This window comes from Haliotis asinina, chromosome 1 (assembly GCF_037392515.1).
Source record: "Haliotis asinina isolate JCU_RB_2024 chromosome 1, JCU_Hal_asi_v2, whole genome shotgun sequence".
NCBI lineage: Eukaryota > Metazoa > Mollusca > Gastropoda > Lepetellida > Haliotidae > Haliotis > Haliotis asinina.
In genome coordinates, this window is record NC_090280.1 from 33,909,503 (window position 1) to 33,922,437 (window position 12,935).

The following is a 12,935-nucleotide window of genomic DNA, read 5'->3' on the forward strand; positions in this document are numbered from 1 at the left end:
TTATTTTGTATTTATTTATGTAACAGCATGTATGTTTGAAGGGAGGACGATGTGTTAGTGCGTTTTTTTCAGAGACTGAGTACACTTCCTGTCTGTGGTTCACTGACCTGCACTACATATGTCACCATCATGGGCAGTAGGTTGATGGGGAAACGGAGGATGTTGAAGAGGGAGAGGGCAACGAAGGCCTTCTGGGCATCAAGGTAGTGACTCTCTGAGGCCAGGACGTACGTGGCAAACGTGGCTAAGGTTACCTGCGGGGAGAATATTCACATCACATAGACATTTGTGCTATACATGCATACTTCCACACAACACCTTTATACATTCACTATACAGATTCAAGCATTCATTTGCAATGAATATCTTCAGACATTCACACTACACCTGCAAACATCCACGAAACATGCATACCTTCAGACATTCATCCTGCACCTACAATCACTGTACACATGTACACCTCCACAGTTGCAAACATTCAGTCTACACCTGCGCACCTGTTGATAGTCATGCTAAACCTGTCTTACTCTCAACATCAGTAAATCAAGTCCTCATCTAACATACCAGGAATGGAGCACAGGTCCAGCAGAAAGTGCCCCCTGCCTGCAGGTACGCCCCCTTCTTGAGGATGTTGAGCTCCCTGTTCCTGATCTCTAGCACCTTCTCCTTGAAGGACGGCTCCCAGGCATACAGCTTCAGCACCTGTAAACACAACACGCAGGATGTGTCCACGAAGAAATACTGGTTATCATAGATAGCAGTGAATTGTAATGTAGTGGTTAAAGACCTATTTCAAGTTTGAAGCTCGTTTCTGATGTTCTCTGCCATGATATTGCTGGAATATTGGCATAAAACCATTATCACTCATGCACTCATCCTTTCAACTCTCATACACGTATACTCACTTGTATTCCAAAGAATCACAGTTACGGTTACTTCCCTTAGAAGTGGATAATCATGGCATGGTTTGATTAAAAGTGACCACTCTTTAAAAGCAATACCATGAAACTGTGTTTTTTACAAAACCTCAGAAGACTAACTCCTGATGTCCAGGGTCTATGGGGTAGTCTAGTGGGTAAAACGTTCACTCATCATGTTGAAGACCCTGGTTCGATTCCCCTTATGGGTATAATGAGTGAAGTCCATTTCTGGTGTCCCTCAGTGTAATATTGCCAAGATCATACTCACTCTCTCACTTACTCACTCACAATGAGGGCTTCGTTCATCACCTTTGACTTGTTCCATTGTGTGTGATTTTATGTCAGATGCTTAAAAAGCATTACATGTTTTCAAGTGGGTGAGTTTTAGTTTTAACAATATTCCAGTAATGTCACGGTAAGGGACACCACTAGGCTACCCCACCAACCTGTTATTATATGGCGAGGTCACTTTCTGAATACCACTCAGGGGCCATGCTGCTTCAAAACATGAAGCTGCTGGAGTAGCCCTGTAGTTAAAGCATTCATTCGTCACACCGAAGACCCAGGTTTAATTCCCACATAGGTACAATGTGTGTAGCCCATTTCTGGACTTCATTCCTCCTGCCATGATTGCTGGAATACCATTAAAAGCAGCATAAACTCACTCATGTGCTCAAAAACAAGTAATTCAGCTATTTACCTTCATTCCATTGAGGACTTCGTTCATCAGCTTGATCCTGTTGTCTTTGCACTTCATCTGCTCGATCTGAAAGTTCTTCTGTTTCGTTGCAATGAAGGCGTTGATGGGCATGAGCAGAACCATGACGGCGAGGCCAGCAAATACGGAGGCACCCATGGTGTTGTACAACATGTAGAGAGCCAGGCTGATCTGCAGTGGTGCTGACCACAACATCCACAGATACCCTGTCACATCCTGAAGGCGCTGACAGTCCACGGACATCAGATTGACGATCTCACCCACGGTTGACTCCTTCTTGGCCTCATTACTGATAGTCAAGGCCTGGGTAGTGTGACAGAGGGAGAGTCAAATATTGACAGTGTAAGACTGAGAGTTGACTACTCACATGAAGAGAGTGAGCGTGTGTGTGGTTGAGTTAGACAGTAAGTGATCAGGTTAATTAAAAATTAAAACATTAAGGAACAAACAAATAAAAAACGTGTTATCTGGCAATAAGTTTTCACCTTCTTGTAGACAGCAGAGATACAAGCAGACTTGATCCTCATGCCGAGCGTCATGCCAAGATGAAAGTTCTGGTGGAAGAAGATGGACTGGACAGTGGCTACAACGAAGAACGAGCAGGCAAACACGTAGCCCTTCCACTCCTGTTCATTTTCTCGGTTCTGTGTGTAGCCAATCAGTGCGCTGGAACAGACACCATACCTTTACAACCTCATTTACATCCACAACACATGTATTACATCTTCTCAAAAAAAGAAGAAAAAATCAAAGGGTACTTTCATAATATATGGCCCACCAATATTGATGACGACACTAAGTGGGAGTTCTAGGAAGGTAAGGGGGTCAGCAAATTTTGTACAAATTTACTAGGGGATCGCTCAGCAATTGTGTACCTAAAAATATTTTAAAATCATGCGAAAAAATTATGGAGAGTAGTGAGGTCATTGATTTTGTACATGACATGCAGGGGGTCACTTTGCACATAACTTTTAGTGGGGGTCATGCTTCTCCCAAAACATCACTATCACCCTATTATTATTATTACTAGGCTTGTGATTTATCAAAAAAGCTTTGAGTCAAATAATTTCCTCAGACAGTTTACGTCAGACGACCAATAAAATGAGTAAAAGGCAATTAAAACAGACTCACTTGAGCAGAATTGGACTGACGAACTGGAGTAAATCATAGATGAACTTGCAGAACCAGGACAGTGAAATCTCAAGCCCATATGTTTTGACGAGAACTTTGAAGAGTGAAGCTTGTTTTAGTTTGATGCCATCATCGTCCTTTGTGCCCTTGAACTTGACTTCATCACTCTTGCTAGGACCATTCAGAAGGGGGGTTTTCTCATTTGTGGACTGGATGTCTATATGGAGCTTGGATCCCATGTCGTGTCGGTAATGTACTCTCGCGTGTCGCTTTCTCTTTCTGGAAGACAGTTGTACCCATCAGAGGGTGTAATTTCAGAAAAAATCTGTCTCTAGTTCTTGTCACCACTAAACAAAGATCAGAATATATCACTTCAGTATGGCCTTTTATCCAACCAATTAGTGCCCTGCTAAAAGGATCAGCATTCAGTGATCAACATCATGAGCAATGACTCAGCAGTATTAGAGCTATATCTGTAAATAGTCTGTAAATAATCAAGTCTTCAAACGCTTCAAACAGTCTCCAAGAACTTTATTTCCGTTGTAATCATTGTACATGTTCAGGAACCATGAGCTGGTTATGACAGGTGATTTCAGTATTAGACTGAAGAAAATCGAGTACTGACTATGAATTCTGAGCTCTGAATTATGAACCTCAAACTATAATCTGAACAGGGTATCTGAAATGAGTACATAGCATTACGCATTATATTGAAGCAGCTAATTACTGAAATGGATAAAGCAGGGTTTGATTCAGTAGCTGCAATGAGTGCAAAACTTGTTCATAAATAGGTCTGTTACAGCTTAATCAAAATATTGGGTGCACCTTAAAATAATGTCCCTGGTCCTAAAACATGAGCTTGGCTAAAGAATTCCACACTGTGTTTGTGTATGTACTTACTCGTTGATAAGCTTACTTTTCAGGACCTCCTTGTCCCATGCATTGTTGAACTGAGGAACCACTCTTTCGCTCTTGTCTCTCGGATGTAGCTCAAACAAGTCAGACTCTTCCAAGCCTTTCTTGTAGCCAGTGAAGACCATACTGTAACAAACAATGTCTGCTGTAACAAACATCTCATGTTGTAACAAACAATGTCTGCTGTAACATACATCTCATGTTGTAACAAACAATGTCTGCTGTAACATACATCTCATGTTGTAACAAACAATGTCTGCTGTCACAAACATCTCATCTGCTGTAACACACCTTTCATCTGCTGTAACACACATCTCATCTGTTGTAACACACCTCTCGTCTACATTAACACACATCTCATCTACTATAACACACAAGCCATCATATCTGCAGTAACATACTTCTGGTCAGAAGGAGATATGTTCAATAAATGCCGAGTTCAAAATTGTGGCATCTACAATGCATTGTACATTGTGTAACAGCTTCAGCTGAATCAAAGCTGTCATTGTGCCTACCTGTTTATCCACCAGTATATGATCCTGTTGAAGAAGGATGATTCTTGCTCTGGTGATGGCTTCTGCAAATAGAAAATGTTTGCAAAAACAGACATCTGAAAGTATGCTGCTCCCCGAACCCAGTAACCATGACAACATTCCAGTGTTAGTGAACTCAGCAATAGTCCAACTATATGGCAGCCATCTGTAACTAATCAAGTCTGGTGCACATAATCAGGTGATCAACAACATAAGCATCGATCTTCGCAACTGGAGTATGATGACATGTGTCAGCCATATTAGCAAGTCAATCTATTATGACCAATCAATCCCATTAGTCACCTTGTCCGACAAGCAGGGATTAGACCAATTCTGGTCAAAGGATCAAAGGACTGTCCAATCCTGATTCGATTATTTACAGATTCCATCCATATAGCTGGAAGTGATGTTAAACAAGAGAAAACCAAAATCAAACAAGTCCTCTCAGCTAAACAATGTACCTACGTTGCCCATATCGTAGTATCCTGCTCACGTCATCCTCTCAGCAAAGCAGTGTACCTACCTTGTCCATGTCGTAACATCAAACTCACATCATCCTCTAAATGAAGCAGTGCACCTACCTTGCCCATGTCATAGTTTCCAGCCTATGTCATCCTCTCGGAGAAGCAGTGTACCTTACTTTCCTATGTTGTAGTATCCAGCTTGCGTCATACTCTTAAGCAAAGCAGTCTACCTACCTAACCCATGTCATAGTTTCCAGCCTGTGTCATCCTCTCAGAGAAGCAGTGTAACTAACTTTCCTATGTTGTAGTATCCAGCTTGCGTCATACTCTAAGCAAAGCAGTGTACATACCTTGCCCATGTCGTAATATCCGGCCCGCGTCATCCTCTCAGCGAAGCAGTGCAGCACGAGCTCCGTCAGCACCAAGGCAAAGTAGATGTAGAAAATGGCAAACCGGAACAAGTGGTCACTGTAATCCTGAAACACAGACCCGAGATACATCATGGTCATCTAGTTCCAGGCTTATTTCACAACTATCTTCTGCTATCACGGGATGTATACTTCAAACACTTTTCGAGAGGTCAAACTATTGGTGAAATCATGTGTATCGAGACTGCTAAATAATGAGCTTGAAAAAATCCATTTTGTCCTTCAGTATGTCCTTCATCATGTGATAAAAGAAAGGTAATATTCATTTCCTGATTTCTCAACTGATTTCTACAATAACTGATGTAACCATGGTGTTGGATAGATATGACTAATGTATCCAAGGCAAAGGAGTGACGTAAATAGTGTAGTTATACTCAAACTGCCTGACCATGATGCAACCATGGCAACAGTAAGTTTAGTCTTGTGCCACTTTTGGCAATATTTCAGCAATATAACTTCCGGAGACACCAGAAATGGTTTTCACATATTGTACCCATGTGGGAAATTTGTTAAAATCTAAATATTTTAGATATTTAAATACTTACCTTACCATAGGTCTTATGCATATTACCTCTAGCTTCGCTAAACGAGATCAGACAGTCGTTGATTCGCCATCCCCTCGATGGCTACCTCATGTAATCTACGAATGTAGTCACGGAAGTGACGTGATCTCTCCACTCGCGCGAGAGCGCAGAATCCAAAATTCACTTTTACCGTCAACCGGAAGGTCCGAAGAGTCCAAAGTGGGGAGGAGCATCCAGCGTTGGGAGGGAGTCACCGCCCTATGGTAAGGTAAGTATTTAAATATCTAAAATATTTAGATTTTAACAAATTTTTAACTTACCTTACCATAGGTCTTATGCATATGGCTTCGACAGATGGATGGTGGTGTGGACTCCAGAGGACCATCCCTCAGCAAACCGTGCACATGCATCAGGAGAACTCGGGAAAGCCAATGTCAACGGTCTCAGGATAATACCTGGAACAGGACAAAGAGCAACCCAATAGAACTCCAAAGAAAAACCGACGCACCCTGGGGGTGAGGTTAATCTTAAGACCAAAGGTAAGTAGAAGTGTAGTTACCTAATGGGCGGATGGTCGGGTAAGTTGCTGAGCAACCACCAATGGACCAAATGACTGTAATCCCTCCACGTCTTCAACTGCCAAGTCCCTCAAGTAGTGGGATGCGAAGACAGTTGATGACCTCCAGAAACAGCCCTCCATGATCTGCGGTACTGTGCAGTTCCGATGGAGGGCCATCGTAGACGCCAAGGCCCTGATCTCGTGCGGGTTACTTGCTACCGGATGAGGCAGGTGCTTGTCGTCATAGGCCGCCAGGATAGTCGATCTGAGCCAGAGGGCAATAGTATTTCTGTTTACTTCACCTTTGCAGGACACGGCAAAGGGAATGAATAACCTTTTGCGGGATCGTCTCCTAGAGGCTGACCTTTTAATATAGCATCTGAGAGCCCTGACTGGACATAGCAGCTCCTCCTCCAAGTCATGATGACCCAAGATCGTAGACAAAGGAGGGATGGAGAATAACCTGTTAGGCTGCCCGGGAAGCTGGTTCTTAGCCACAAAATCCCAAAGCAAACCCAAATGAGCACGTCCGTGTCTTGACTGTTCAAATCGGATCTGAGTAACGTCAAGAGCATGGATCTCGCTGACTCTAGCCGCTGTTGCCAATGATAGTAAGAAAACCGTCTTCTTGGAAAGATGTTCAAAGGAGGCTTCTTCTAATGGCTCGTACGGCGGCCCTCTGAGATGTTGAAGGACAACATTAAGATCCCAAGCTGGAGGACGAAACTTGGTCTTCTGGTCTTCCAGCTTGAAAGCTTTGAGAAGCGCAATAAGTTCCGGTATCTTGGAGATCTGTGAATCTGACTTGATAGCAAGGACAGAATTCAAAGCTGACAAATAGGTGCCTAAGGTACTGCCTTTGAGATGTCTAGAGTTCCGTAGGTAGAGAAGGAACTGTGCCACAAACTGAGGAGATGCTGCCATGGGATCTTGAGATCTTCGTGCGCAAAAATTCTCAAAAGAGCGCCATTTGTCGTCATATAAAGAACGGGTAGAAACTCTATGCGCGCGAGCTATAACGTTCGCCACGTGCGCAGAGTAGCCCTTAGCCTTTAATGCTCTCTGCAGATGACCCATGCGTGAAGATGGAATCGCCGTGGATCCGGATGCAGCTGTCGACTGTGTGGATGTCGAAGCAGATGCAACCACTCTGGAAGTTTGTAAGGGTCTCCGCTGGCGAGCCGTCGAAGATCGGGAAACCACGATCTGGCTGGCCACCAAGGTGCGACCAAAAGCAGTCGGAGGTTCTGCGTCAGTCTGATCTTGGCGATTACATCCGAGAGAAGAATTGGAGGAGGGAACGCATATGCGTCCAGTCCTTCCCATGATAGAGACATCGCGTCGACTGCCCACGCCTGTGGATCCGGCACGGGAGATACGTACGTTGGTAACTGGTGATTGAAACTGGTGGCAAAAAGATCTACCAGTGGTCTCCCGAGTTGCCAGCAAATCTGGCGAAATGCGTCCGGATGAAGCATCCACTCCGTCGGGGATGGTTTGCCGGGGCGCGACAGGGCGTCTGCCAGAATGTTTTTGCAGCCGGGAATGTGACGAGCCGCGATCACGATGCCGATGCTGTCTACCAGATCCGCTAACAGGAACATCTGGTCCAGAAGTTGTTTGGACCTGGTTGTACCCTGATTGTGAATCACCCACACGACCGTGGAATTGTCGGACGCTACCAGGAGTCTGGAGTCTGTTAGGACCGGTAGCCAGTGGCGAACCGCTAGGATGACTGCTTGCATCTCCAGGCTGTTGATATGCCACTCCTTTTCGGCGTCTGACCACAGCCCTGAGGTTGTCTGGCCGTTCAAATGAGCACCCCATCCCAAGAGGGATGCGTCTACAAACAATTCGTGGTCGTGGTTGAAGTTTGTCAAACAAACACCGGCGCAGACGTTCCACTCTACCGTCCACCACCTGAGGTACTGATGCAGGTGCGGGGGTAGAAGAAATGACGACTGGAGGTCGTTCTCTCGAATGAATGGTAATAGGAACCTCTGTAGTGGGCACAGCATAAGCCGTCCTCTGAGGGTGAGGTCCTGCGCCGACGTCAACAAGCCCAACAGAGACTGCCATTCTCTGAGGGTGAGAGGTAGGGACAGAGCTCGATCCGTAAAGGCGAGAATCTTCTGCCATCGATCGGGAGGGACCCTGACTAGATTGAGCCGAGTCAGGAACAACCCCCCAATGAATGTTAACTCCTGCGTTGGTTTCAGTTGCGACTTCTCGAAATTGATAATCCATCCCAACTGTTGAAGTAGGCGTGTGGAGAAGTCCAGTTGTTTGCGTAGCAACTGAGGATTGCAGTGATTTAGAAAACAATCGTCGATGTAAGGATCGAAGTCTATCCCCCGGAGGTGCAGAAACCGGGTGACAGGCAGTGTGACCCGAGTGAAAAGCCACGGGGCCGTAGAAATTCCAAACGGCAGCACTCGCCACTGGTAGTGTACTCCGTTGAATATGAAACGCAGGAACTTCCTGTGACGTGGGAATACAGGAACGTGCAGGTAAGCATCCTGTAAATCTAGGCTGGCCATCCAAGCTCCGGGTGACAATTTGGCTCGGATCTGATCCAGTGATGTCATTCGGAAATGCGGGGGCTCGGCTAAATACAGGTTGTTGAAAGTCGCCATGTTGTGAATCATCCGCATTTTGGTGGAACCTTTCTTGGGTATCAGGAAGATGGGTGAATAGAACCCCGGGGAGAGATGGGGTTCTGACACTATCTCTATAGCATGTTTTGTTAATAAAATGTTGATGTTTTCTAGGATAAGTACCTGTTGATCTATTGAGTACCCTCGTGACAGGGGAGTGGTAGTCAACGGCGGAGCTCTGGCTAGTGGTAGCTTGTAGCCGGCTCTCAGGATCTTGCAAACAAACGGGTCTTCCAGGAATGTCCAGTTGGCCCAGAAGATCCCTAGTCTCCCACCTACAGGGGTCGGATGAACTGGTACGACTGGGGGTGGGAGGTCCCAGTCGTAGTAGTCCATGGCTTCAGCGGCCGGAGTAGGGACGCTTGCCCCTACCTCGACCGGACGTAGCTGGGGCATCCCTGCCACGTTCTTGAGGCTTGCGCTGGACATCTGAGTCTTTGGTACGACCTCGTCCCCTCCCAAACGAGGAACGGATCGACTCTCTCCTGGGTACATATCTTTTCTTGGCATTACCCCTGGCTCGGCCACGAAATGCAGAGCCCAAGGCCTCGAAAGTTGACAGCGCCACTTCCGTGTTAGTAAGTTCGGCATGTTGTTTATACACCGACGGTATCTTTTCATCAAACAGGAACTTAGACGTAAATGGTGCACGAAGAAGTTGACGTTTAAATTCCTCTTGCCAAGAACAAGCATCTAAAAATCCAGATCGGCGCATAGTAGTAGTCATGGCTAGCGCCGCACGTAAGTGTCCAAGTAGGTCATGGAGTACTCTGCCTTGCCAAGCAAAAATGGTAGTTAAATGATCCACCCTCGAGGCATTATCCTCTGACAAATCCAAGGCTGCAGCGGAGGTGGCTGACGCAAGCACCGAGATAGGTTTAAGCATACGTTTCAGTTCAGTATCAACAGCTGCTAACTTTGAATCCTGAACTCTGTAAGATGACGGAGTTGAACTTGACAACCTCTTAATTGAATCGTCTAGCGCCGCCCCGTTGTCGGCAAAATCCAGACTGTGCACTTTATAATCTGATTTCTTAGACTTCGACGCTTTGATGGTCGGATTTAAGGATAACTTCGCAAAGTCCGAGTCTAACAAAGTAATCGCATCCGCCACCATAGGGTGTGGTGGAATAAGTAACTCAGGAGTCAAGTGAATCGACGCCGGGTTGTTTGAATCCGAAGAAGGGGAAGGACAGTCCGGTAATCTGTCGGCAATCCACTCAAAGACACCAGTTAAGGGAAGATAGGTGCCATCACTATCACCAACATTGCCAGGTTCCTCCTCATAGTCTGGGCAAAAGAACTGTTCCTCGTGTTCCTCCCAGGAAATAGAGGTTGATTCTCGTCGCTGACTCGAGTTGGAAGCAGAGTTCTTAGTGTTAAATTCTTTGCCGGAAGTCCGCAGTGGTTCCGGCGATCGCGAACGCTGGGATCTAGAGAGACGTCGTGGTGATCTTGACCGAGATCGCACTCTACGTCTACTTCTGGTACGTGAGTCTTCCTCTAAGGAGCGCCTTGGAGAGCAGGAAACCGACCGGGAGCGCCGGCGCCTGCTACGATGTGGAGAACGAGAGCGCCGACCCTTCGGGGACCTAGAACGAGATCTGCGCCGGGAGCGCTCAGCCTCTAAACGACGAGCGCGCTCTTCATCCAGCTGGCGCTGTAACATTTCTTCTTTAGTCAGCGTATGAGACACTCTGGGGATCCGATAAGACGTAGTTATAGGAGCAGGGTCCGGCAACAATATTGGCGCTGGCGTTGGTACAGGCGCTGGCGTCGGAATAGGCGCTGGCGTCGGGATAAGCGCTGACGAAAACACCGGTGCTGATGTAAACAAAGGCGCCGGGACAGGCAGTGGCGCCGGGACAGGCAGAGGCGCTGGTACAGGCAACGGCGCTGGCGTAAGTCTAGGCGCTGTCGTTGGTAAAGGTGTAGATACCGAGGTAGGGAGTACAGCAGCGCCCGGCGTCAAGAGAGATCGCAGAAGCCTCTGAACTTCAGGATGGGATAAGGCATCCGGGTGAGATAAATCTACAAAGGCGTCCGAACGCGTAGGCTCTGGAGAGGAGCGCGCCGGCGTAATAGATGAGCGCTCCACACTCGGCGTTGATAGTGGTATTGAAGGCGGTGGTAGATCTTGGTCGTCAGGTAAGGATCCCAAGGAAGACGCTGGCGACGACATTCTTCTCTTACCTTGCGTAAAACGTTCCCTCCGAACCGCCAAAAAGGTCTTGAAATCGGTGAGAGATAACGCTTGACAGTGTAGGCACCGACTATCGATGGAACAAACAGCGGACGCACAATCCGGACACCAGGGATGTGGGTCCTTGGCTGATTTCTGCCCCTTGCAGACAGTACAATAGTGTCGAGTCATACACAGAACTGTAACAGACAAGAAACCACGACTTGACGACATGTTAATACAATACTAGGAGGAAAACCCCCTACATAAAAATGAAGAAAGTAGTTGCACCCCTACGTAAAAAATAGGCACACCCGTAAGTGCGGGGCAGCGAAAAATAACAACCACAATGGCTGCCTTCGCTACGCTGAAATTCATGGCAGAAAAAAGTATGCTAAATACCGAAAACACAAGTGAAAATGACCAAGCATGGGCAGAAACATGACGGGCAAACCACCAACAAGATGAACTACCCTCATGGACGCCATGTCGTTCTCACCTCCGACATGGCCAAGCCAAGCCTGAGTGAGAAAAGAACAACACGAGGTAGCAAGGTAAGCACATTAAATGCTTGTATGACTTGACTTTGATACATAATGAGGGGATACAAACCATACCTACCAAGGAGTAGCAACTTTATTGAAACTACACACAGTAGGAAAAAAAAACTGCAAACCAACACGTCCGTTCGCACGAACGCTAAAGGTAAAAGTGAATTTTGGATTCTGCGCTCTCGCGCGAGTGGAGAGATCACGTCACTTCCGTGACTACATTCGTAGATTACATGAGGTAGCCATCGAGGGGATGGCGAATCAACGACTGTCTGATCTCGTTTAGCGAAGCTAGAGGTAATATGCATAAGACCTATGGTAAGGTAAGTTAAAAATTAAACCTGTGTCTTCTGCATGATAAGCAAATGCTTTAACCACTGGGCTACCCCACCACTCTCATAGCAACAGAGTGGCCTAATGTAACCATGAGATCTGACTGATTTTACCATGGACACTGACCATTCATGTAACAGACAACTGACTCCATGGATGTAACCATGGTAACTGACCTCCAGGATGATCTTGGAGTAGAAGGGGATGATATTTGCAAGTGTGGTCATGAGCCAGAAGAACCAGAGAATACCAGATGTGATGATGCCTTTCTTCCTTTCCAGCTGGACCAAAATCGCCGACAGCAACTACAAACACCACATACTAAAGCTCTAGTCATGTCAGTCAAAGGGCTCAAAGATGAGGCAACACCAACATTCGATAAATTTAACTTTTCATGTATGGCTTGTCTAATTCAGATTAAGAATTTCCATGCTAGTCCAAGTTTCCAAAAGACTAAAATATTCTATGAACATTCCTGCAATATCATGGCAGGGACATCTTAACTGGGCTTCACACATTGACCCCACATGGGGAGTCGAACATGGGTCTTAAGTGTGACAAACGAATGCTTTAACCACTAAGCTACCCCACTGCCTCTAAATATGAAAGAAGAAATGCTAGAAAGAAATCATGAATATGTGTACCGATAATTAAATCCAGCTATCTGACTGATTGAAATCCATCAACTAATACTCAAATGCAATGACATTGTGATTTCTACAATGTCATCAAATTTAACCCTTTCCCAATTATAAGCAATCATACCACTAGAGCGAAAAAAATCACACTTACATAGGTCCCCGCTTTGATTCCACCAGAGACATACACAACATCGTAGACCTTGCCATCATCGCTGGCCGCCTTGATGAGGTCAATGATAGCCAGGAAAAACAGGAACAAGCTGAAAAACTGAAGGCACAACACAGACCTAAAAAAATCATCAGTTTCATATATTCATCTGATCAAAACTGCACCTGACTCAAGTATTGTGATAGTGAAGCTCTGTATGAAGCTGATCCA

At 45.9% G+C, this 12,935-nt stretch overlaps 1 protein-coding gene across 1 annotated transcript in view; it reads right to left on the minus strand.

Annotated features, from left to right (window-relative positions):
• Positions 1-12,935, minus strand: part of LOC137290562 (multidrug resistance-associated protein 1-like) — a 47,126-nt gene that overhangs the window by 16,541 nt on the left and 17,650 nt on the right. The window contains exons 3-12 of the mRNA XM_067821601.1: positions 12,708-12,824; positions 12,092-12,220; positions 5,032-5,157; positions 4,200-4,261; positions 3,670-3,810; positions 2,770-3,048; positions 2,124-2,304; positions 1,621-1,941; positions 565-702; positions 108-254 (exon numbers count right to left, since the gene is read on the minus strand). Of these exons, the coding sequence (XP_067677702.1) occupies positions 108-254; positions 565-702; positions 1,621-1,941; positions 2,124-2,304; positions 2,770-3,048; positions 3,670-3,810; positions 4,200-4,261; positions 5,032-5,157; positions 12,092-12,220; positions 12,708-12,824 (1,641 nt within the window). The remainder of the gene's footprint in view (positions 1-107; positions 255-564; positions 703-1,620; positions 1,942-2,123; positions 2,305-2,769; positions 3,049-3,669; positions 3,811-4,199; positions 4,262-5,031; positions 5,158-12,091; positions 12,221-12,707; positions 12,825-12,935) is intronic.